The sequence below is a fragment of the Fusarium graminearum genome, chromosome 4 (genome assembly GCF_000240135.3).
Source record: "Fusarium graminearum PH-1 chromosome 4, whole genome shotgun sequence".
NCBI lineage: Eukaryota > Fungi > Ascomycota > Sordariomycetes > Hypocreales > Nectriaceae > Fusarium > Fusarium graminearum.
In genome coordinates this window covers 286,684-311,355 of record NC_026477.1, presented here as the reverse complement: position 1 = coordinate 311,355, position 24,672 = coordinate 286,684, and the positions used below count along the sequence as shown (strand labels likewise).

Here is a 24,672-nt window from a genome sequence, read left to right as displayed (position 1 = left end):
AATGACTCGTTAAACATGCAATCATCAAACGGATTCTGCAAGAAGCCCATACTCTCTGCGTTCATCAACGATGTGTCCATGGGTGCAGTTTGTAAACCCAGTCCTGATACTTCTAATACTTCCGCTGGAGCAGGTCCATGATTGATGGTCTGGGACACGGAACGACTATTCACACCAGTTTGGTCATTGAGATGCCGAATAGTCGACTTGCCAAGTTCATCCAAAATATCCCTACTGCGTTTGGCACCAGACCAGTGTTCTCCCGTGGCACTCAGTACGCTGAGGGATATACTCAGATCAGCCATCAAGACATCTATCTCGGTCGCACGAGCAATATCAGGGACGACCTTGATACAGTACAAAAGAGTGATTGTGCTCAGAACTAGGCCGTGGAAAGTAGTCCAGCTATGGACTAAAAGGTTCTTTTTATAAAGTTGGTCAAATAGTTGTATACTCTCGCGAGCACTCTTGTGGCACTGTACCAAAGCTTCATTGGAGGGTTTGGGGATACCGGGGCTTGGTCTGAGGAGAAGCATTCGAAGACCGTGGTATCGTATCTGGCATGTCGTTCGCAGATAAACAGCTGAAGGGTCACCCTGGTTTGGGATTTGACTCGCCCATTCGTCCAGTTGATGCAGCATGGTGGTTTGCCAATCGTTGATATCGACAACTCGTGGATACGCATATCTGGGCGAGTCTCTGACTATGCTCTGGGCAATATACTTGATCTCCGAGTTGAGTTTGGCAGCTTTGAACAGGTGAATAGCAAACGCCATCTCGCTTGAAGTTTCCATACTCTGTTGATACGGCGTAGCAAGTTGCTCATCCGACAAGCCAATAGGCATCTAAAACCGTCAGTTTCGCTCACTCTTCCAGACATACAAAACTCACTCTAAGTTCACAACCCTCATCTCGTATCCCAATAGGTCTTCCCATCATAGTAGCAATAACGCGATCAAACGTATAAATAACCCAGAATATACGCGCTCTCATTTCTTGTTCCAATAACGAAATACCAGCTCCCGCGCTAATGTTTCTCTGTAATCCGAGGTCAAGCAGGGTAGCGATGCAATGGTAGTTTAGATACCACACGTTCAAACGAACAGAGGGACTGTGCATGGTGAATACTAGAAGTAATAAAAGACACTGTGCGCCTTGTAAAGAGTTTTCGAGATTGAGATCGTCGAGATATTGAAGGGCTGAGAGACAGTATGATTCTGCTGGGATGCGAGCTCTGATGCGGCCAGATAGGACGGCAGAGCCTATGGCTAGAACCATGAATGTTTGGAATCTAATAACTGGGTCTTCATTGTCTTGTTCGTATACCTGATCGAGCATACTATCGAACGTCGGACGGTGAAGGATGGGGTACTGGAGATTGATGGCGGTGAAATATGCGTCACATAATTGCGCCGCCATGTCTCTTGGTGGCAACGGCAGAGGCCCTTGGATAGCCTCTACCAATTTCGTAGGAAATGGAACATTTCTGCTCCCACGACCGAGTCGTTCATCTTGTTTCGGTAATGAATCAAGCATCACTCGAGCTAAAAAGTAACCACTCGACGGACCGATGTATCTAGGGTCTTGGTTTGTTCCAAGAGATACCAATCCGATCTCGTGAGTAATTGCACCAGCTCCTGTAGATCTCACTGGCTGAATTGTATCAGATATATCGACAGTGCTTGTTTGCGCAGGTGGTGATGCTGTTGTCGTGTCTTGGAGGGTGTCATCAAAAGCTTCCTGGATATCCGAGGGAGGATCCTGGGACAAGTCTACGTCTGGACATCTTGATCTAACAATTGATTCCAACCAAGCTATCCGGTTCTTTAACGTCGATATGTATCTAGAATATTAATTAATTTGTCATGCTGGAGAAAGGTGATGCTCACTCTCGAGGTAGGTCTTTGAGACGAGCTGATTCTCCGTCTGTACATGCAGCACCAGCATTACGGCAATTCTTACACGTCGGTAAATCTCCATCACACTTTCAATCAATTAGTCCATCAATTCTTGGTTTGGTTCATAGGATGTCAGTACATACTTTGATCTTTCGCCTTTGACAGCGGAGACATGCCATGCGCAGTCGGGGATTCTTCCGGCTTTGTTGAACGCTCCTCCTTTTACGTGACTGTCTTTCATTATCCGTCATTGTTATTCTTGGACATGGTAAAAGTGTTGATGTTGTTGCGAGGTTGAAGAATGGGGAAATCCCGTGTCGTATTAAGAAGCGCGGGGAGATGCCGCTAGTAACAATATGGAGAAACGGGGTTTGCCCGCAAAGCATAATAAAGTATCTCACTCACTCACTCACTTATAAGACCATCACCTTCATCAAAGTATTGGACATCGAAACATAACTAACAACTACCTAAGTCAAAGTAAACCACCGGTCAAACACTTACACAAAAACATCACCATGGCAGACCAAGAACCATCGTCCCAAAAATTCTCCATCCCAGCCTCTGAAGCTCAACGCCTCGTGCAAGATATCCTCAAAGGAAACGGGATCCCTTCAGAAAATGCGTCCATCATCTCCCGTTGCCTCATAGCAGCCGACTTGCGCGGTGTAGATACCCACGGCATGAACCGTATACCCTCATACATGGAACGCATCCGCCAAGGCGTTCTCAGCGCCACAGCCCAGCCCATCCTAACCCAAGTAACTCCCGCCGTCGCTCAAGTCGACGGTCAAAACGGCTTCGGTTTTGTAGCCGCCCATAAAGGAATGGCTGCTGCTATCGAGTCTGCGCGCATCTTTGGTATCGGAATGGCAAGCATCAAGCACTCTAATCACTTTGGCATGAGTGCTTGGATCGTCCAGCAGGCTCTTGATGCCGACATGATGAGTCTTGTCTTTACAAACTCAAGTCCAGCTCTTCCTGCTTTCGGTGGCAAAAGTAAACTCATGGGTGTTTCGCCTATCGCTTGTGGTGCGCCGGGTAAAGGCCCCATGGAGAACTTCATCCTCGACATGGCACCCTCTGTGGCAGCGCGAGGAAAGATTTACAAAGCAAAACGACGAGGCGAAAAGATTCCCTTGGACTGGGCTCTCGATTCAGATGGACGACCAACAGATGATCCCGAAGCTGCCCTTGGCGGCGTCATGCTACCCATGGGCGGCCCCAAGGGTTCTGCACTGTCCATAATGATGGATGTCTTTTCAGGAGTTCTATCCGGGTCTGCATTCGCGGGACATGTAACTGGACCGTATGATCCATCCAAGCCAGCAGACGTTGGTCATTTTCTAGTTGCCATCAAGCCTGATCTTTTCATGAGCTTAGATGAGTTTCGCGAGAGGATGCAGTACTTGTACGAGCGGGTAGTTGGGTCTGAGAAAGCTGCTGGTGTTGACCGGATTTACTTCCCTGGTGAGATTGAGCAGTTGAATCGCAAGGAGAGGGAGAAGACGGGAATTCCGCTTGTGCAGGCTGAGATTGATGCTTTGAATGCTGAGGCGGAAAAGGTTGGAGCAGAGCTGTTGAAGTATTAGATTGGTTGTCAGTTATGTTAGTTGCCGATACAACACTAGAAACGATAGGTGCTCAGGGTATAAGAGATGAAGTTATTAAGTTAATTTATACTGTTGCCTATGTTATTGGCTGTGCTCTCGGCACATATACCTATCTATCCAGTCAGGCTAATTAAATCCCGTTTCAGACTAATCAACTGTTCATATACAATGCGAATCTCCTCAACTCTAGAACCTTGGTTTGGCTCCTGTGGTCTCTGCCCAGGGGGACTCTGCCTACTGGGTAGCAGAAAAGTTGACCTCCTACATCTTAGGTTATAAAAATAAATAGCCTAAGGACCGTAGTCTAAGTAGCATAAGCTGATTTAATAATTTCGTCTCTTATGCTTCCAGCGGCCAATTTTTCTGGTACCCTGAGGTCTGCCCAGGGGGACTCTGCCCATTAGGTCTCTGCCCAGTTGGCATTTGTCCAGGTGGTATCTGTCCAGTTGGCATTTGTCCAGGTGGTATCTGTCCAGTTGGCATATGCCCCGGTCGCATCTGTATAGGCATTACATTTGACAGATGCATATGCTCTCCGTTCATGCCAGGCACCTGGGCAGGCATCTGGGGTCCCATCTGGGGTCTCATCTGGGGCATAGGCATCATCGGCTGTTGAGGTGCCCCAACCGTATTAGGTACATATACCAAGTTTGTTTGGTGCATATTCCCATTCATACCAGGCAGCTGGGGAATAGGTAGCCACTGTCGAGGTGCATGGGGCATATATGCCATATTTGTGTCATGCATCTGTCCTCCGTTCATATGATGCCCCTGAGGTCCCATCTGGGGCATAGGCATCATCGGCTGTTGAGGTGCCCCAACCGTATTAGGTATATGTACCAAGTTTGCGTGGTGTACAGGCCATCTATTCATATCAAGTACTTGGCTAGGCATCTGGATAGATATCTGGGGAATAGGTGGCACCTGTCGAGGTACCTGGGGTAAATGTGCCATATTTTCATAGGACATGTGCTCTCCGTTTATAATGGGTACCTGGGGAGGAATCTGAGGTCCCATCTGGTGCATATGTTGAGGCATTGGATTCGGATGCCAACCATCTGGCCTCTGACTCCTGTTGTGCCTAGCCCGCAGTGCTTCGCAGTTTGGAGCTTGGGCTCCTTCTTGAGCCTCCTCTGGACTCTGTCGACATTTCTTTGAAGCTCGAGCTTCAGGCTGAGCCGTATCCGAATCTTGACGCTCTCTCTTTACGGCTCGCTGAGGAGAGATGACGGGCGCGGAAGATTGGGGGTTCTGACGATTAGAGACATTGTTAAGCGATGCCTCCATGTTGTCCACTGCTCTCTGAACATTCTCCAGGTCAATATAATCGGCGTTGCGGGGGTCTTCTGTAGGAGGATCGCCATTGCGAGGAATTTTGATGCCTTGCCCCTTGATGAAAACAAGCAAGGCCGTTGGGTCCGATAAGTTGTCAAAAAGGACGCCGTCATCTCCTCCGCCCACGACTGGATTTATTCCCATGTCCTCCGTTCTGAGTACATTGGAGCTCCGCTTGGGGTTGGGTCGGCGCCCGTTGGAACCATCTGACTCCTTTCCAGGATCGTTGGTAGTATTTGAACTCATTTTTCTCCTTTTCCATTAGAATTAAATGTAAATAAGACTTGCTGTTGACTTACTTTATACTGAAAATAGTATATAGGCACTTGTGTAGTGATATCGAATCATTTGTGTATTGATATCAAAAGACTTGTATGCCAGAAGAACGCGGGATACAAATACACTGACTTGGGGAGTGAATTTCAATTGCATACGTTCAGAAACAGATACTGATGCGCATGGGAAGAGAAAAAGAGAGAGAAAGAATGGGTCAGGGGGAAGAACGACCAATTTATATGCTTCAGAAAAGGTAATTATCATCAAGCTTTTTCTGGCAGCAGGAACCGAGTATTCTTCCCTCTTCTACGCCCATAAATGAGTGCATAAGCCTTTGACGATACCCGCAAAAGAATTGTTGAGTCCAGTCGTGGCGTCGCATTTGTTTGTGTCATTGTGAAAGAAATGTATATCGCAAGTATATCGCAAGTATATCGCAAGTCGGTCGCAAGCCTGGCGCAAGCCTTGATACGTGTTGAACTTTGACCAAGGGCATCAGACAAGTCTTTGAACACTTTGCGCGACTATGTAGTCGCCAGTATGGTCGCTTAGTGGTGAAGGTGAGGCCTCTGGTGAAAGAGTACCTTGAATGGCCCCATCGTGACTTCCTATGAGAGTTTGCGATTTCGGCTTCTCAACACGTCGTCTCCAAGGTTTGTACAGAAAGATGGATAGCAAGCCAACCACCGCAAACACACCGCATATGCTTCCTCCGATAATATCAAAGTGATCTCCTATGGCGGAAACGCCATCCCAGAATCGCCCCTGAGGGTCAGAGACGTTCTGGATGAGTGAGAGAACCTGGACGATCCCGATAAAGGCAGAGACGACAACGGTTATTCCTGTTAGGACTATCGAGTAGTATAGAATCGCTACGACGTCTCGTGAAAAGGCATTCGAGGTGTAGAGGGCCATCATGAGAGCGCCGTCGGTGGTGTCGAGCATACACATACCCGCTGTAGAGCATAAGTTAGCAGGCCGAACTTGTTGGGAACCAGTTACGTATGCGCTGTCAACCCAGCCAACTCAGCAACAGCTTGATCGTGACTCACCCGTGAATAGAATTGGAAACACTAAGATCAGCCATATACTCGTGCCTTGCACAGCTTGGATGCTCGCAATACCCAGGATGGCTATCTCAGAGCTTGTATCAAAGCCAAGACCAAAGACCACGCCCAGGGGGTACATCTTCCATGGTCGGTCAATAACACGAAATAGTCTTTTGAAGACTCTTGTTAGGAATCCACCACCTTCAAGTGCAAAGTGATCCTGAATTTGAGTTTCCTCTTCTGCGAAGCCCTCAAGATGCACACGATCTCTTCGATCTTGGAGGATTGCACGAAGACGTTGCACTAGCTTATACAGCACCCATCCATTCCCAATACAGAGAATGATCAGAAACGAAGCACTTACACTTGTTCCTACTATATTACCAACATGCTGGAACCCATCAAATCGGTCTCTCAGAGCACCGCTTGTCGCAGCAACGACGATACAAGTTACAATGACAATAGTGCTATGGCCCAGTGAAAAGAAGGTTCCCACAGTCGCAGGTCTCTGACCAGACGCAATTAAGCGACGTGTCATGAGATCAATTGCCGCGATATGGTCAGCATCTAAAGCATGGCGCAAGCCCAGGACATAAGATAGAGCAGCCGGAGAGATAAGAGCGGGGTGGAAGTGTAGGACGATAGCCACTGCGATCCATACCAGAGCATTGACTCCGATGAGAGTTCCGATGATCAAGATGCTGTTGTTGGGAATCCCGTGGAGGAATTTGGGTTTCGATAGTCGGCGAAGGCGATGGATCAGTGGGTGCATGTTGTCAATTTTGCTCGAGTGAGGTATCGATATCGAGGTAGGTTCTATGTATCGAATGATTGGTAGAATAAGAAGATGAAAATGGAACACTGCAATGATATAATAAGTAAATAAACTAGTCCAGGGTAGAGAGACTGACTATACCAAGTCGTCTGAAAAATATAATACACCAAAAATTGATGGTGTTGACGCTATACAAACCACAGACCATATATAGAAAAAAAAAAGGAAAAGGGAAAATGTAGACTGGAATAATTGTTCAAAATATATAAATAAATAAAAAATGGATTAAGTTTCTTTATTTGGTCTATATCCCACCTTCTTTTGTCTAGAACAATCTTGCACTTTTTGGCATTTCAACTGCGGGGAGACTTTGTGGCCGCCGGCCGCCGAAGGCTATCTTTTGACATTGTCTTCGTGTGACGATATTACTCAATTGAACATGAAAAGGGATTTCTTAACACAAACTGATCAATAGCATCAAGTCTTCATTCATACAAGTATCAATTTTATCTAACAAGACCAAAACTCTTCTCAAATGAATCCTCATCCTTCTCATCGACCTCAAAATCGAACCTCGTAACATCTTCAGCGTACGGCCATAAATACTGACTTGTTACCCTGTAGCAAACCATCAACACAAACCCTTTACGTATAAGTGCAAGAAAGAAACTTACCTGTGATGCTCGCTGCTCGCTTGGTACTCGGCCAACGCAGAAGGGCTCGGATGGAAACTCAACAGGCAGATTTGATAGCCCTTGCTACGAGCGATGGGATCTGTGATGGACGGTCCGCCTACGACTAGACGTTGGTCTTTGACGCATGATAGTGTTTTGAGAGTCTTGAGTTCGTTGATGAATGTTTGACGGTGGGCTTCGTCTACGTCGGCGCAGAACTTGAAGAGGACTGGGCAGTAAGAGGGTGTCGTGAGATGAGGTTTGAGAGGCATACCGATGTGAATGACAGTCATTTTGTATATTTTACTTGTTTGAGAGTTGTCTTGATATGTTTCTAGAACGAAGTGGTATTGACAGTTATATATCTCATCGTGCGGACTTGTCCCGTTGACCACTATGGCCCTCGGGAAACGCCCGTGTTACAATCTTGACGACCAGATCGTCTTGTCGGTATACCGTTACAGAGCATGGAACATCATATTTTTGTTTATTCACTCTTGATATACTGCTTCCCTCATGACATAGATTGATACATCACTAATACCTTGATGAGTCACACCTCTCTATCCGCAACAGCGATGCAGTAACGCATCAAACCCTCATCTCCATATACTTAAACATACACACAACAAATGACAGGTAGACAGAACTTGGTTCAGAATATTCGTTGCTTTCTTAGTTGGTCACCTCTCGTCGAACCAACGAATAGTTTAATATATATCAAAATAAAAAAATTAATCTTCAAAGCCCTGTTCCTTCCTCGACTGCCTGTGGCTGTGGTCATCCCCACAATTACCTCTGTGTTGGGACTGACAACCTTGACATTGAACCACCACCTATCATCAACATCTGCGCTACTGCCAAAGCTTTAATTCTTCATCTACAGCAAATCTTGCGTCATTTCGATGCGTATTACCGACCAGCACTGTGCTCGCTCACGGTCTTCAACATGGTCTCGGCGCCCCAACCATGACACTTGGCAACGAACATGTCACACAACACCACAATCCTCAACAGATAAGCTTGTGGGGATATCACAGCATCTGATACAAGTGAGGGGGAAACAAAGAAGATCAAAATCCGGGGAGGTAAGCGGCGCATGCTGGGCCTGCCTACTAGGGCCAGATGATAGCTTGCGCGACTAACGGGGTATATCTCTGCGGCAGAGTCGAGGCTACCTACGATAAGACGACCCTTGTTTATCTCTTTTTCAACCTTGCCTACCGTTGCATGCATCATGCAGATGCACTTCCCCGCCAGCAACGAGCAAACCAAACGCGGCTGAACGACATTTGAGGCCTCGCACAACATCAGCTCCAGGTATCAACAATGTTGCCTATCCTACTGCTACTTTGGAGTCGCAATTTCAACTGCGATACGCCCAAGCTACGACAAAGTTAATTTAGTTCATGTCAGCGTTGCATGTAGACAAAAAGGCCACGAGGCTAGCTAGCTAGGCTAGGCCCGCCCATACGACCCATGCCTCAAGGTATGTATCAGAAAAGCTGGCTGCTGGAAGCATAAGAGACGAAATTACTAGGTCAGCTTAAGCTACTTGGACCATGCCCTTTAGGCTATTTATTTTTGTACACCAAGGCTGGGATGTTAACTTTTCTGCTACCCACTAGACAACCAAGTCCCATGCTCGAAACCCACGTCCAAAGACCTAGAAATCTAACCCCAGATTTTGTCGATACTCGAGTCAGACGCTATTCGTGTTGGCACTGGCTTTTGAGCCGAACTACGCGACGGCGCTAAAAAGAAACCGCCGATCGGACCTTGTGTTGTACCAACTCGAGTCACCACCAGACCCGAGGGCTGCCTGTTTCGCTCCGCCCACCTACTGTGTCGTCGGTTTGCTACGCCGCACAACTTGAGGCTCTGTTGTGCGCCTGCTTAATCAACGCTCCAGAGGACCCGTTATCTCTCTCCATCAAAGACCTCTCGATCTCCGCAATTAATACACTTGCTAAAGATCGGGAATGCGGGGAGTGTCTTATTCGATCAACGATGAAACCGGCGCCGTGTCGTGAAGAGAATGGATTTGCGCACATCAGCTCGCCATCTTTCTGATTTACCCAGGCACTGAAGGGGGTTGAAAGAAAAAAGAGTCAGATCCCCGTTCTCGGAAGCGTTGCCACCCATTTCCACCACGGACTAGGCCAATCCGTCACCGCTCATAGGTCAATCGCTTATCACCCTATCGATGAGGTACAGTACCTCGTGGTCTGTACTGATAACTGTCTGTTCTTTTTCCCGCCTCTTTGTTCCAGAAGCATGGTGTCGCCAGCGGCGGAATTAGCGACTCATGAAAAGCACTATAGCAACCAGACTAAATTGTTCCAGCCATCTGCGTCCGTGAGACACTCGCGACCAGTCATTTATCGCATTGAAGGCCTCAGGCGAGCACAACCCTTACGACCGGTTTCTATGCGCCTCTACACCTATCACCTGCTGAGATGAGACATGCAGCCTCGAATGCTCCGTCTGACAAACGGGTCCCTCCCGCACTGTTTGCCTCGCCAAAGTACCTTAAAGGAGACAACAAGGATGCCCCCAGGACCCTGACAGCGTTCTAGGTTGGACCCCTAGAAAAAACACGACCCACATCCCCTGCTTCCGAGCTCAACGATTCAGGAGTTTCTAGCCTCGTTGTTTCGACGAATCGGAATTACGGACACTTGGTGGTCTTTGCGACGGTGGATGGCAAAGATTAACAGATCTTTGACACGCCAGAGTTTCGGTATGCAATGTCGTGCTTTGCTTCGCTTTGCTGTACAGTACAGCACTGTCTGCTTTGTAACCAGCGGGTCTCAACCGGTCATCGGACTGTCCGTCATGAAAGAAACTGTCAACAAAACTCCAGTTCACACCTTGAATAGGTCGCATGGCCAACTGACAACTCTGCCAAGGGGCATTCAGATTAGTAGAGCGGTCTGGAATTACGAGCTGCAGAAGGGGGAATGCTCTACACCATGTGTCATGCAAGGCTCGAAACCACCTCCCCGTCTCAACATGAAATTGGTAGGCTGCTGGGATAAGCCATTATACATTGTCCTTCTTCTGGTACTAGGTACATTCTACACTTCCACTTCCGGGGGACATGGAGACGCCAGCAGGACCCTTGCTTCTCGTCTCCGCCAATCCACACGGTAGAGTGGCCCTTACCCGGTACAGCAAGTGCACCGTGCGTCAATGGTGTCTCTCGAGGATGGCTGTCGAAACTGTATGTACTCGGTACTGTATCTCAACACCTTGCCTTAGCTCGGGTCGCGAGGAATATGACGAGCTTCGCCATGGCCTCCCCTTTGTCTGTCGGTGTAGCTGCACAGTACAATCTGCAGGGCTGGGTCTTGAGTTGATGGGCCCTGTTGTGAAGCTGGTGGCGGAGGACTAGTCCCATCCAACGATAACATTCCCATTCCCTTCACCCAGCAGTGATTCAGTTCTTGTCACCTATATATATCCTTCTGTCCTCCGGCTTCGCTCATCCTTTTTTTCGTTTTCCTCCTCTGTTATCGGGACATTGCTCCTACCATCTCTTTTCTACATACTACTACTTTTTTTTTGGTCTGTCCTTATCTTGTTCCTCAATAAGGATACCTCCACCTCTTTACATCTACCACCCCGACTCCTGTCACTGGGAGAACACTACTCTTACAAACGGTTTACCGTTCTCAGCCATCAATATGCACGGCTACAGTTCATCAGAAGAGTCCGACGACCCTCGTCGGCCTCGCGCCCAACCCGCTGGCAACAATAACAACAACGACAAGACAAAGAAGAAGAAGAAGAAGCTTCCACCCCAAAAGTCCATCAACCAGATTTGGAAGAAGTTCTCCAAGCGCAAGTTCCACAAGGCCCTCGCCGTCCTACCATTCGACCCTGTGCAACCTCCCGCTACCTACCACTCCAATGAGATTCTATCGGCCGGTTACGAGCGAGCGGCTGAGGAGTGTCGACGAAAAGTCGAAAAGATCATTAAAGAATGCAAGCGAGTGAATATGCGATACAGAGACCCCGGTTGGGACTTGGTAAGTTATTCTGGGAGACCCCAGATCACCCATGCATGAATATGGCGCTAACGCACGGCCAGGACTGGGATCTTAAGTACGAAAAGGGCCATTGTTTGAACAACCTTGGAACACAAAAGTTCGAGCTCAACAGGACGACATTGCTCAGCTCCAAGGCCGCTGTTCCCAAGGCTGTCAAGCGAGTTCATGAAATTTTCGAGAAGCCGACTTTCATGAAAGAAGTTAGCGGTGGTGACGTCAAGCAGGGAAGCTTAGGCGACTGCTGGATCATGGCTGGCCTAACAGCTCTAGCCAGCGTACCAGAAGGCCTACAGCGGATCTGCGTTGCGTATGACACAAAGATCGGCATTTATGGTTTTGTCTTCTTCCGTGACGGCGAATGGATTTACTCCATCATTGACGACAAACTTTATCTCAAGTCACCATGCTGGGACTCCCCTAGCATGCAGAGAGATCTTCTGCAGCAAATCGATCGAGAAGACAACGAATACGTCTATCGCAAGACTTATCAGACTGGCTCCAAGGCTCTTTTCTTTGCCCAGTGCAGAGACCAGAATGAGACTTGGGTCCCCCTCTTCGAGAAGGCCTACGCCAAGGCTCATGGTGACTATGCGTCATTGGCTGGTGGCTGGATCGGCGAGGGTGTTGAAGATCTCTCTGGCGGTGTGACCACCGAGCTTCTGACGTCTGATATCCTCGACATTGACGAATTCTGGGACAAGGAGATGTCACGAGTCAACGACGAGTTTCTCTTTGGTGCCTCCACTGGTCTGCTCGAGCATGGCTACGGTGAACGTAATGGTATCTCTGAGGGCCACGCCTACGTCGTTCTCGACGCCCGCACCCTCAAGTCCGGCCAACGTCTAGTCAAGCTCCGTAACCCTTGGGGCAAGGTCCGCAAGGGTATCTGGGAGGGAGCTTGGAGTGATGGCTCCAAGGAGTGGACTGCTGAGGTACAGGAGGAGATCGACCACAAGTTTGGCAGCGACTCAGTCTTCTGGATCTCCTACGAGGATCTCATCCGCAAGTACTCTCACTTTGACCGTACTCGCCTCTTCCGCGATCGCGATTGGCGATGTTGCCAGCGATGGATCGGCGTTGATGTTCCTTGGAAGGCAGCGTACCACGAGAAGTTTCACATCAAGGTAACACAAGATACTCCCCTTGTCTTGGTCCTGTCGCAACTTGATGGACGATACTTCAAGGGTCTCCACGGCCAGTACTCCTTCCGCATTCACTTCCGACTCCACTACGAGGATAGTCCCAATGCTGAGGACTACATCGTTCGATCCCATGGTAACTACCTGATGGAGCGCTCGGTCTCTGTTGAGCTGCCCGATCTTGCTGCTGGCAACTATGTCGTCTACCTCAAGGTAACTGGTGAGCGTGACTCAAACGCTCAGTCCGTTGAGCAAGTTGTTAAGCGCGAGGCTGCTCAGAGAGTCGAGAATGAGAAGCTTGCTCAGGTTGGTTACGCCTACGATCTTGCTCACAGCAAGGCTTGGGATCACATGGATAAGGTCACCAAGTTGCGCATGAAGCAGGATCAGAAGAAGGCCTCTGCTTGCCGTCAGAAGGAGCGACGCCGAATGTGGGAGAAGCGTGCTACCAACCGAGATGTCTCCAAGCAGCAGACCAAGAAGAACTCTGAGAAGCGAAAGCGTCGTCGCGCTGAGTGGGAAGCTGAGCAGACTCGTCTGGACGAGGAGTTCAACGCCAAGGTCAAGGCTGAGCGAGAGCAGATGAAGAAGGAGAGACTTGCCAAGGCCGAGGCCGAGAAGGCCGCTGAAGCTGAGAAGAAGGCTCAGGAGGCTGATGATGAAGCTTTGAGTAAGAAGACAGAAGAGATCAAGCTGTCGAACGACAAGGAGGAGACTGTTGACGATGGTGTCATTTCATGCTCGACCGGATCTCCTCACTTCACCCCCAAGAGTGTCGACTTGACAACAGCTGATGCTGCTCAAGAGAAGCAAGAGGTGCCACCTGTCAGCGGAGCCCCTCCCGCCGCTGTTGAGCAGGAGGAGGCTCTTCCTACTCGTGCCCGACCTGCTTATGACTCTGCTGGTGAGTCTTCCGACTCTCCTGTTGAGGACTGGGAGGCCCTATACAGCAGTGACGACATGGCCCGCAAGCCTCGTCTGACACAAGCCAACGCCGCTGCTGCTCAGGACGAGTACGATTCTGAGGAGGAGAAGATGCCCGAGCCTTGGAATGCCATCTGCATTGTTGGTGTTCGCGTCTACTCCAAGGATGAGAACCTTGAGCTTCGGACTGTCATGGAGGGTGGTGAGCTTCTGGAGGGAGGCATGGGTTCTAAGGGAGCCGCTGATCTCGACAACGCTCAGTCCAACGCTGGAGGTGGCCGCGTCGTGGACAGGAAGTCTTCCGAGACCAAGCCTGATCAGGACAGCAAGGTTTCAACGCCTACCATTCGCAAGGATGATAGATACATGGAAGATGACGGCACGTCCGGGGAGAAGTACTCTTCTATCAAGAGTTACTTCCACATTGACTCTGCCTTTACGACCAGGGTCAATTCCCCAGCACCAACACCGTATGAGCACGACCGTCGACTGGAGTTTACTCCTTCCAGCCGATAAGAACAAGTACACGACATTGCATTTTCAGAGAGCGTATTAGACAAGATTCTAGAATGATCACACCTCGAAGAAACACGGTATCGAGATGATGATTGACATTTATGGGTAATTGATGACTTTTGGAAAGGCGTTTGGGTGGATTGTACTATTTTAGGAACGATGATACGAACGATTGTTTTAAACAGAGATATCAAGATTGTTTCAGAGCAATTGGATTATATTATAAATTACATTGTTTGTCTCAATTGCGACATGAGTGTTAGAAATGGCGGTGTCTTGTTCTTTGTTTGTGTTTCCACGTGCCAAGTGTCCGTCCACGTTCCTGGTTGCAAACAGACAGAAACTAATCTAATGGACCCGAGACCAACACTTGCAGCTACTATTACAGGCCCGAGACACCTGAGACAGCCTACAAAAGTGGCTCTAAACTTGCCGAGACGCCTAAACAAGACAGGCCTTTGGTCCCTAACGAGTCAGCTACTGGCTTCCATTCAGAGGGCGCGTCAGCTGCCTAGAAGGAAGTGGAGCCGTTGCGATAACGGAAGCTTATCACAAGTTCCGTCATCGCTTCAGCTATCAAGCTCTCTCTTTCCCATCTCGTCTCGTCTCGTCTCGTCTCTCATCTATCTTTACTTTTCTTCTTTTTCCATCTTTCTATCCAATCGTTAACTCTTTCATTATTTTTCTATTCTAACCTATCGCGCAAAGCCTCAATATGTAGCCATGGGTGATTACTAGCTTTTTGTGTTCAACCCAATCGATACATACTTTTTTGACACAGACTCAACTCTACTCATCATCATGGCTTCTTCTTCCGCTACCTCTTTGCGACAAGGTTCATCCGGAGCCTCGTCCGGCCATTCGCATCCACAATCGACATCGCTCTCTCGACACTCTAACTCTAACTCTAACTCATCACGCTCGCGATCATTCACCCATCAAGATGTCGACCCCAACGCGCCGTCCATCTCTATCGATACTCTCGTCAACCATCTCCTCGTCGCTAAACGGTCGCTTTCGTCAATGACCCTTGTCCTGCGCGCAAACGAAATCGCAAATGCTGCGCGCCAGTCCCACGAGGATGTCGCCATACTAGCTGCCCAGGCGGGCTTCCTAAAAGAGTCTATACTCGACCAGACTACGATACTTGTTAGAGTTAGGAGGAGTCTGCAGGGTACTTATGACTGGGGTAAGAGAGACTTCAAGAAGCTCATCAGGTCGATGGACCTGGTCGATGGCGGGCTGGAGCAGACCATGGAGATGCTCCGTGATACGAGCGTCGAAGGTGTCTTTCGGCCTGAAGGTGAAGAGAGACGAAGCCTTCTTGACTTTATCGATGAAGGAGGTGTTCACGGCGTCAGAGAGGCTATGAAGAAAAGTATCCAGGAGCTACAGGTAAGCCACCACAACAAAGCTATCGCCAACCACCCGCTGACTCAGAGTAGGTCATTCAACAGTCCTTTGACGGCGACTTGCTCCGCTTCGACACCGACATTCGCAATCTCAGAAAAATCATCACCGATACCCCAGCCCTGACACACGATGACACCCACTTCCCAACCTTTGAGCTTCTCGAAGGCCTTGTCGACCACTCCGCCAACATGGCACAGCTTCTCGTCTCCCTAACGCACCACTTCGACATGTGCGTCACAGCCATCCGAACAACCGAAGGCGGTGTCGCTCTCGCGCGACGTAGAGCCGCAGAAGTAACACAGACCCAAGGCAACGACGGCGTATCCATTTCTGGCGTTATCGCCGAGCAGGAATCCAACGTCTCAGACCTCGAACCCAACACCGCAAAGGACCGCGCCGAGATGCTAAAGGTAGTCGTCCAAGACGCCGGCGAAGTCAACGATGTGGTGCAAGAAATACAGGAACGCCTCACGGCAATGGAGCAGGACTACCTCGTGCTGCAGGAACAGCACGACATCTCAAAACAGGCGTACTCGAATATGCTAGAAGCGTACGCCGTGCTCGGCGAGATCGGCGATCGACTCGCTGACTACCTCGCTGCAGAAGGAGACTTCAAATCACGATGGGACATGGAAAAGGAGAGTGTATTTTCCAAATTGCAGGAAATGCAACAACTCAAAGAATTCTACGAGCGATATGCAAGTGCGTACGACAGTCTCATCATCGAAGTCGAGCGACGCCGCGCAGTAGACGATAAAGTGAAAAACATATGGCGCAAAGCCCAAGACTCAGTCGACAAGCTTCTCGACGCGGACCGCGCATCGCGCGAGACGTTTCGGCAGGATGTAGGCGAATATCTCCCCACGGATCTGTGGGCTGGAATGCAAGGGTCTGCCAAGAAATGGACTGTTGTTCCTGATGGAGAGGGGGAGGATGTGAAGGGGCCGGCGCTGAGGAGGAGTGTTGTTGAGGGTGCGAGGGAGAGGCTTGGACGGGTGGAGAGGAGGTAGTGTTGGGATGCAGAGATAAGTGTACGATTGATAGCGAGGGTATGGCGTTTTGGATAATGGTTGGATAGCGGTTTATTGAATACCACTCCTTATAATTTCTGTATTTGGGTTTGTCTAGATTTGAGGTGATGTTTGTCTTGGTGAACAGATGAAGCTTGAGTGAAGTTGTCAAGTTGCAACGTGGTGATCACCTTACTGATGACTCGATTAGCACACATATAATGTTATTTTACGGGTGAAAAACAAAGTACGCGTAATGAATAGGTTATTATGTATTAGATGATGGGTCATTACATATTCTGAAAGCGATAGACACACCTCTACACGAAGCACGGGTTTCCTCGATGCGAAAAGTACAATTTTCCTCCAGTATCCTTCTATGGTATCATTCCAAAGCCAGACAATACTCTTTCATTTTTCCGGTTCAAAATATCCCCAGTTTAGCGGTCCTTAATGACCTGCTGGACCTTGGGGTACACCCTGACCATCTCATTGTACAGCTCCGGGTGATCGCGCCACATGACCTGGGGGTCCCAACCAGCAGCGACAAAGATGGTCTCGATACCGCTGGAAATAGGTGTGGTAAAGACGTTTGCGATCTGGAAGCCGATGAGGAAAGAAAAGGCCATGACGACGGCGGTGTACTGGCCGTCGCTGTTGTAGGCGGGGTCGGTGAAGTAGAGGTAGAGGTAGGCGAGAAGGGCACAGGCGTATGCGATAAAGAGGGCGCCGAAGGAAAGTACGGGTCCGATGAGGCAGTCCTATACAAGTTAGCGGTTGAAATGGAGATTGTGATGGTTTTACTTACATTGATTAGAGCGTCGATTCCTCGGTCCTTGATCATCTTCCATGTATCCTTGGCAGCAGCAAAGTAGGCCTTTCCGTAGAGAGCAATGTGACAGAAGGCGTAGCGGTTGATGAACTCGACAGCCCACTCCAAAAGACCCAGCAAGCAGCTGATACAGCAGAAGATGGCGTATCCGACAAAGCTTCCGTCTGCGCCCTCCTGATTGCGAGCGGCGTTGCAGATTTGACGAAGGAACTGGATAATGGCAACCAACAAGCTACCCAGAGCAATGGAACCAAAGCTGTATGTCAGGGCGCGCTTGGCAGAGGCGCGGGTGGCATCCTTGGGAAAGTTGTGAGGGTTAAAGTACCAAGAGCCGTAAACACCGGCAATCGTTGTATGGATGGTGTTCTTGAGCCACTCGGAGAACCAGTACATGGCAAAGGTGATAAAGGCGATGAGACCGATGACCTTGCCCTTGCCGCAACCACCGTCGGCGCAAGAAGGATTATCCTGGGCGGGTTGGTACTTCACGTAGATTCCGACCAGAGTGATGGCATACCAAGCTGAGAAGGCCGTGGCGATGATGCCTCCAATCAGACTGACAAGATAAACATGGCCATATTTCTTGCTGACATCGATGGTGGTCTTGAGCATGAGGGCCGAAAAGGGAATTCGTGAGATCCATGTCCAGAAGCAGAATGCCATGAATAGACCAAAGATGAGGAACACAATTCCAGCAGACCAGTACTTGCGCCAGAGATAGAAGATGGCTGTTCCAATAGCCCAGCAAACATTGAGAATGCCAGTGACCCAGATGAACTGCTTGGGAAAGAGTCGCGCCATCCAGACGTAGGCATATGATAGGACAAAGGCAACCGCGAGAACAAACATGAACAGAATAACGGTACTAGTGTTGGGAGAGAAGTCGTTCTTGTTGTTGTAGATTCCATCACCAGCATTGCCCTTGTTTGCAGAGTAACCTTGAAGGGCGAGACCAGAGACGACTACAAAGCCGGCAAACACGAGGATCAGGAGGATACCGGCCCAGAGATCATTGTACTTTGGCTTCGCGATCTTGAACTGCTCGTCGAAGGAGCCCTTTTCGTTAGCATTATATCCTTGGGCGGGCATGTAGCCGTTGCCATTGCCAGTGCCATTCTGGGGAGGACCTTGCTGGTACGGCTGCTGCTGGTATGGTTGCTGAGGAGGCGCCTGATACGAGGCAGCAGGAGGTTGAGGTTGGTATTGCTGCTGATAACCGCCGTTATACTGCTGCTGTTGACCCCCGTTGTAATAAGCGTCGGATTCGCCCATGATGGCGACGACTCGATGGAGTTATCGACGGGAAATTGGGTGTTTAATTCCGCGTCGCGATTGGGTCTAAGGGATCAGCACAGGGGTGTCGTGGAATACGCAAATACAAAAGCCGAAGCTAATTAATCACTGCCGGCAGTTGAGTAAGCAATTGAGAAGAAGGCGAAAATGATTAAGTCGATGGATGTTTGATAGAGTTGATCAGATGGATGTCAGAGAGAAACATAGAGAAGGGAGGTTTTCAGTTTGCAAACATCATGATTGCGCGCGACAGACTTGAGAAAAAGGCAGGCGGGGCCTCCAAGATTGCGACTGCCTCTTGAACCAGAAATCAAAGACATCACAGAGCTTGGCCCGTCTCGATGAGGTCATTGAAGCACCAGCTCGTCCAACCTAGAGCGACGAGTGTAACGGCATCCGGTTTAGCCAAGCCTGCAGCATCCAATAAGTGTTGAGATCCCCTGTGGTTACAGGGCCTGAGCAGCTGAACGGCGCTGGACAAGAGCTGCTAAGAGCCGCTAGAGGCTTCGCAAAGTGCCGTCCTGCCGACGTGCCAGGCTTTTGTTTCAAGGGTTTTCAAGGAAGGGATGCTGGCGGTGATAAGCTTAATTCTTGGCTTATAGCAATTAAGATATAGCCTCACAAATAAAGATCCTATCATAAGGTGGTAGTATTGTGAGGCAGCTCTATAGTATTTGTCCGCTGTGAGTTGTCACGAATGCAGCTCGCCTAATGTTGAAAGATACCACCACACGCGTCACGACAGACCGCTCTAAGCTACCTACCTAGGTACTACCTAAGGTATTTCGGTACCTGGCATTAGCCGATTGGGTTCAATTAGGTTGGCAGCTTGTAGGTGCTTTCGAAAGGCTACCAATTGACGGGCCGTAGTGTTGGATGGATGGCTTTGCCTTTTTATCATCGGCAGTGTCTGCAGAGAACCTTTTCTTAGTACATAGTACTTTGGAGCTTGCGAGGGGTTGAAATTGCAGTGAGGAAGAATATGCAAGACAAATTATGAAGGTATGCAGGCATGAGCTGAACACCATTGATATTGAATGCTGCCCACCTAGGTACCTAACCTTCCGGTTGCCTTTCTTATTGCTTCGCTGTTTGACCATGTACCACACTTTGGTTAACAACTTGTGAATAACAGCTACCGATTGACAGGCCGTGATGTCTTCTTATTATAATCGGTAGTGTTCGTAGGAAATATTTTCTACTGACAAACGTCAAGCCAGTAGGGGTTAAAATTGCAGTGCAAAAATATACCCGCATATCCTGCTTATTTCCTATAACCTGCTATTTCCTCAAGAGATAGAATTCCTGCTTCTGATTCGCTATAGAGGTTCGCATGTCTTCTCGAAGAGTAGAATGCCATGCAAAAGGTCTGTTGGGGCGCATATACGTGCATGGCAGTAAGCTGGCAGAACTATTAATGCTGAATGTTGTCTGGACTTCTGTGTACCATTTTTGTCGCTTTGTTGCTTGGTCACGTACCACACTTGGGTTAACAGTTTGTAGGTACTTCAGAATGTCTAACAACTGACAGACCGCAATGTCTTCTTCTTATGATCGCCAGTGCTTAACGGAAACCTTTTCTGTTGACAAGTATCAGGCTGATAGGGGTTAAAGTTGCAGTGAAAATAGTTCGGGGATGACTTGTAGAACCCAGCGTTGTGACTGTGATGAGGGTAGTACTGTACCTTTTTTTGATGCGGAAATAGTTTACAGATCGATTCGTCCTCTTTTATTTTCATAAGCCACAGGATCTTTGCTTAAAATCGCAGTAAATCGATGTACAGTGCTACATAAGCGACATGCAGCTGACCTATCATCATCGGGCTTGTTTGCAGAGAACCTTTTCCACTTACACAAGTTGTGTCGAGCTTGGTGGGGGGTTAAAATTGCAGTGAACTTATATCAGCTGATGGCTGGTTATCAGCTGATGGCTGGTCTAATAGGCCACGTAGACATCCTCTCAAGAACATGAAAAAGATTTATCCATGCTGAATGTTCTCAGACCGTCAAAGTGGCCTCTTCGTTGCGTCGCTGCTTCATCACGAACCACGAGTGGTGTGATATTGAGACTCTCATGCACTACACCGCAACCAACATCCTGAAGCTCACTTTACTCTCGGCGATAGACACATAAACACTTCTAATCAAGGTCCTTTTGAACTCGCAAGAACTAACAAAACAGAACCAACACCTTTCATCAAAGGAAGCTGTCAAAGATAGAACAGCGGTCCCAGCTGAACCTATCGGACATGAGCCATGGACCTCACCTCATGCAAACAAACCCCTTGCGGGAAGATCTCCCGAATCTAGCATTGCTATCACGATCCTAGCTCAAATGGGAATAACCCCAGACGATATCTGCAGCCATTACACAACTCCATCGCCAAAGAGTTTGTCACGGTTGGCTGTAGCTTTGGTGGAGAACAAGGTAGGTAAGAATTAAGATTGTCGAACCATGGGGACAAGCACGGAGAAGAACTCTTTTGAGCTTGGTTTGGATTGCTTGTATGGGATTAATAACGCAGTATAGGGGTTTGACTTGAACGTGGCATCTGTTACTTAGACGACGAATGAGTTGGATGTGACTGGGACTGGGGGTGGTAGGCTGATATCCGATTGAATGACTAGCTACGGGCAAACCCAACCTGTCACAATCTGCATCACGAATAATACCCGTACCATCACATCGGAACACGATCAACTCATGAGTCAATTCGTTACTATCTCGGCCCGTAACCTCTAACGCTCGTTCCCCATCCCCATCCCCATCCCCAAGGTTGGGGATACGAGACAACTCATGCCAAGCGGAGAAGAAAGAGTTTGTACATAATGAAAACACAAAAGACCCAATCTCGACTCTTGAAAGCAAACCAGGTTCTCCTCAAAACGGTTTGACGCCATGGATGCTTATTTCCATTAATCTGTACGTAACATGAACTTGAACTCGGACACCAACCAGGGATTCTTTGTCAGGTCCATTTTATTCCCAGGTTTCTGTAATGATTACATATCGATCCTCGTGGTCGGTGCACTCCGATACGGATATATATGACTGCATTCAAAGAGTCATCACACTTCACATACAGAGGCAGAGATACTCGGAGATGGGAGGTTGTCGTCGGCAAAAGGTTCCTTCAACTGCGCGCAATAAAAGAGCCGCGTTGCTTGGCGAGACCTCTCTCCCCCTACTAGCCTCGTAAAATAACCCTTGTTTGCAATATCGACAGTTCCAACCCAAATCAGGCCATCCATGAGCAAAAAGGTGTCCTATTTCAGAAGGCTGCATAGAACAAATCGAAGCTGGTAGCATTTGGAACATCGCGTGGCTTTTGACATGCAGAATCAAGCCACTACTGTAAAATTTGACAAGACTTTTTGGAGATCTGATTGGACGTTCTTAATTCTCGCAGCGGACAAAGCCGTGGCAAGGATTTTTTCTTTAGTGGCGTAGAGACAAGACCCCTGACGTTGCGAATTTTCTTCGGCAGGGATTCTTTTTAGTGGCGGGAACTTTGGACCGGTAACGAACCGGGAACTACTGAATATGCAACAGGCAGCTAAGAAATCTCGCGATGTTTTGCTGTGACATTGGATCGGAGTGTAGGCTGCATATCGAAACTCTCCTGATTCTATGTCTCATGAACTGGGAGATATAGCCTGATATATGTGTATAACTGTAAGAAGAAGTTGGGAATTAAAACAGCACAGATGATCAATTACATCCTTGAAACAAAGTGATCATCATGAGTTTTCCACTGAAGAAAAAACTGCATTTCGCTCATTCCCGAGAGGCAAAAAAACATCAACCCCAAAGAGAATAGAACCACTCACACTCAACTTGTAGACTTACACTGACCAACTGAACTAATGAATGAGTCTGGCCTGTTCCGATATCGAAATTTTCTAATGGGGCTCCATTCAAGATGCCCTTGCAACGCACTTTGTCCGTATCCATATGCCATCTCCGGTTGACATTTCAATTTTTTTACATAACAAGCCCACTTGGCCTCGGTGTTTCTCTCCTTCGCTTGCTTGCTTGCCTCGACATCAGATCACATCACTCCTCTTCATCTCATCTCGTGTCATTTTCTCTCTTCCCTCCTCTCCTCTTTTCCCCTTCAAGCGAGCAGAGAGATAATCTTTTTTTGCGTTTCGTTTCGTTTCGCATCATATCATCATCAGCCTCACTTGACACAACACATAAAAATAAATTATTTCCATTTACGGAAATAACTAGCGTCAAAAATGTTTGACTCTTCTTCGGCGGACGAAAAGTCCCCTCGTGTGAGCAACGACAAGAAGCCAAAGACCGACAAGGAGGATGTCGAGACTGGCGAGGCTGGTCTTGACCGAGCCATGAGCTCTCGTCATTTGCAATTCATCGCCATTGGCGGCACCATCGGAACAGGTCTTTTCCTCGGTGTAGGTCCAGCTCTCGTCAAGGCCGGTCCTGTGTCTCTGCTCGTCGCTTTCGCCTTTATGGGCTCAGTCGTTTACTCCGTCATGGTCAGCCTGGGAGAGATGGCCGCCTACATTCCCATTACCGGTTCATTCACATCCTACGCTGCTCGTTTTGTCGATCCTACCTTGGGTTTCGCCATGGGATGGCTGTACTGGTTCAGTTGGTCGATTACCTTTGCTCTAGAGCTTGTCGCTGCGGGTATCATCATTCAGTACTGGGACTCTGAGCTTAGCATCGCCATTTGGATCAGCGTCTTCTGGGCTCTGTTTACGGCTCTCAACTTTGTCCCTGTGCGTATCTTTGGTGAGATTGAGATGTGGTTTTCCATGATCAAGGTCGTCACCATCATTGGCTTCATCATCTTCTCCATCTGCATCAACGCTGGTGTCGGCGACGAGGGCTACATTGGCTTCAAGTACTGGAACGACCCCGGCGTCGCAAACACGTACATGGGCATTGAGGGCGCCACTGGCAAGTTTGTCGGTTTCTGGGCTGTTCTCGTCACCGCTGGTTTCTCTTTCCAGGGAACCGAGCTCGTTGGTGTCGGAGCTGGTGAGACTGCCAACCCCCGCAAGGCCATCCCCGAGGCTATCCGCTGGACCTTCTGGGGTATCTTCAGCCTGTTCATGGCTACCGTCTTCTTTGTCGGTATCAACGTGCCCTTCAACGACCCCGCCCTCGACAGCGGTGCTCAGGATGCTTCTGCCTCTCCTCTCGTCGTTGTGGCTACCCGCGCTGGTGTCAAGGTCCTCCCTGACATCATCAACGCCGTTCTCCTCTCCGCCATCCTCACAGCTGCCAACTCCAACGTCTACTCCAGTAGCCGTATCATGGTTGCTCTCGCTGAGGATGGTCTTGCCCCTGCCTTTATGAAGCGCACCAACAAGTACGGCACCCCCTACTTTGCCGTTGCCTCATGCTCCGTCATGGGCCTCATCGCCTACATCAACCTTTCCTCCAGCGGAGAAAAGGTCTTCAACTGGCTCCTCAACGTCAGTTCGACCTCGTGCTTCATCACCTGGGTCCTGATCAACGTGTGCCACATCCGCTTCCAGAAGATCATGAAGGCACAGAACATTCCCCGCGAGGAGCTGCCCTACCTCGCACCTCTCCAGCCCTACCTGTCGTACTACGGTGCTTTCTTCGTAGCACTCATCACCATCACTTGTGGCTTCACTGTGTTCATCGAGTGGAACACTGCCGACTTTTTCTCCAACTACATCAGCTTGATGCTCTTCTTCGTTCTCTACGTCGGCCACAAGCTCATCTGCCGCACCAAGGTTGTGCCGCTGATGGAGGTCGATCTGAGCAAGGGCCGAGAGGAGATGTAAACGAAGTAGTTATCGATTTGGGAGTTTTTGGTTGTTTGTGTAGCAAAAAGTTTCTTGTATCCCCTTTTTTTTTTGGC

The 24,672-nt window shown here is 48.8% G+C and overlaps 9 protein-coding genes across 9 annotated transcripts; 4 read left to right on the top strand and 5 right to left on the bottom strand.

The window, feature by feature from the left end:
* Nucleotides 1-112: 112 nt before the first annotated feature.
* Nucleotides 113-2,072, bottom strand: FGSG_06516 (uncharacterized protein; the record flags this gene model as incomplete). The annotated part of the gene is made up of 6 exons (XM_011327824.1): nt 113-165; nt 236-412; nt 455-845; nt 892-1,843; nt 1,890-1,926; nt 2,042-2,072. The coding sequence occupies 6 exons, from the start codon at nt 2,070-2,072 to the stop codon at nt 113-115; spliced, it is 1,641 nt and encodes a 546-aa protein (XP_011326126.1).
* Nucleotides 2,073-2,416: 344 nt separating this feature from the next.
* On the top strand, nt 2,417-3,490 carry FGSG_06515 (uncharacterized protein; the record flags this gene model as incomplete). The annotated part of the gene is made up of 1 exon (XM_011327823.1): nt 2,417-3,490. The coding sequence occupies one exon, from the start codon at nt 2,417-2,419 to the stop codon at nt 3,488-3,490; it is 1,074 nt and encodes a 357-aa protein (XP_011326125.1).
* Nucleotides 3,491-3,911: 421 nt separating this feature from the next.
* Nucleotides 3,912-5,092, bottom strand: FGSG_06514 (uncharacterized protein; the record flags this gene model as incomplete). Its single annotated transcript, XM_011327822.1, has 2 exons — nt 3,912-4,120; nt 4,189-5,092. The coding sequence occupies 2 exons, from the start codon at nt 5,090-5,092 to the stop codon at nt 3,912-3,914; spliced, it is 1,113 nt and encodes a 370-aa protein (XP_011326124.1).
* A 525-nt stretch (nt 5,093-5,617) lies between these two features.
* Nucleotides 5,618-6,943, bottom strand: FGSG_06513 (uncharacterized protein; the record flags this gene model as incomplete). Its single annotated transcript, XM_011327821.1, has 2 exons — nt 5,618-6,078; nt 6,175-6,943. 2 exons carry the CDS (start codon nt 6,941-6,943, stop codon nt 5,618-5,620), a joined length of 1,230 nt encoding a protein of 409 aa, XP_011326123.1.
* Nucleotides 6,944-7,452: 509 nt separating this feature from the next.
* FGSG_06512 (uncharacterized protein) lies at nt 7,453-7,913 on the bottom strand (the record flags this gene model as incomplete). Its single annotated transcript, XM_011327820.1, has 2 exons — nt 7,453-7,564; nt 7,621-7,913. 2 exons carry the CDS (start codon nt 7,911-7,913, stop codon nt 7,453-7,455), a joined length of 405 nt encoding a protein of 134 aa, XP_011326122.1.
* Nucleotides 7,914-11,309: 3,396 nt separating this feature from the next.
* FGSG_06511 (uncharacterized protein) lies at nt 11,310-14,254 on the top strand (the record flags this gene model as incomplete). The annotated part of the gene is made up of 2 exons (XM_011327819.1): nt 11,310-11,654; nt 11,717-14,254. 2 exons carry the CDS (start codon nt 11,310-11,312, stop codon nt 14,252-14,254), a joined length of 2,883 nt encoding a protein of 960 aa, XP_011326121.1.
* Nucleotides 14,255-15,055: 801 nt separating this feature from the next.
* On the top strand, nt 15,056-16,677 carry FGSG_06510 (uncharacterized protein; the record flags this gene model as incomplete). The annotated part of the gene is made up of 2 exons (XM_011327818.1): nt 15,056-15,649; nt 15,712-16,677. The coding sequence occupies 2 exons, from the start codon at nt 15,056-15,058 to the stop codon at nt 16,675-16,677; spliced, it is 1,560 nt and encodes a 519-aa protein (XP_011326120.1).
* Nucleotides 16,678-17,117: 440 nt separating this feature from the next.
* FGSG_06509 (PNS1 protein) lies at nt 17,118-18,781 on the bottom strand (the record flags this gene model as incomplete). The annotated part of the gene is made up of 2 exons (XM_011327817.1): nt 17,118-17,438; nt 17,486-18,781. 2 exons carry the CDS (start codon nt 18,779-18,781, stop codon nt 17,118-17,120), a joined length of 1,617 nt encoding a protein of 538 aa, XP_011326119.1.
* Nucleotides 18,782-23,047: 4,266 nt separating this feature from the next.
* FGSG_06508 (uncharacterized protein) lies at nt 23,048-24,595 on the top strand (the record flags this gene model as incomplete). The annotated part of the gene is made up of 1 exon (XM_011327816.1): nt 23,048-24,595. One exon carries the CDS (start codon nt 23,048-23,050, stop codon nt 24,593-24,595), a length of 1,548 nt encoding a protein of 515 aa, XP_011326118.1.
* Nucleotides 24,596-24,672: the final 77 nt, after the last annotated feature.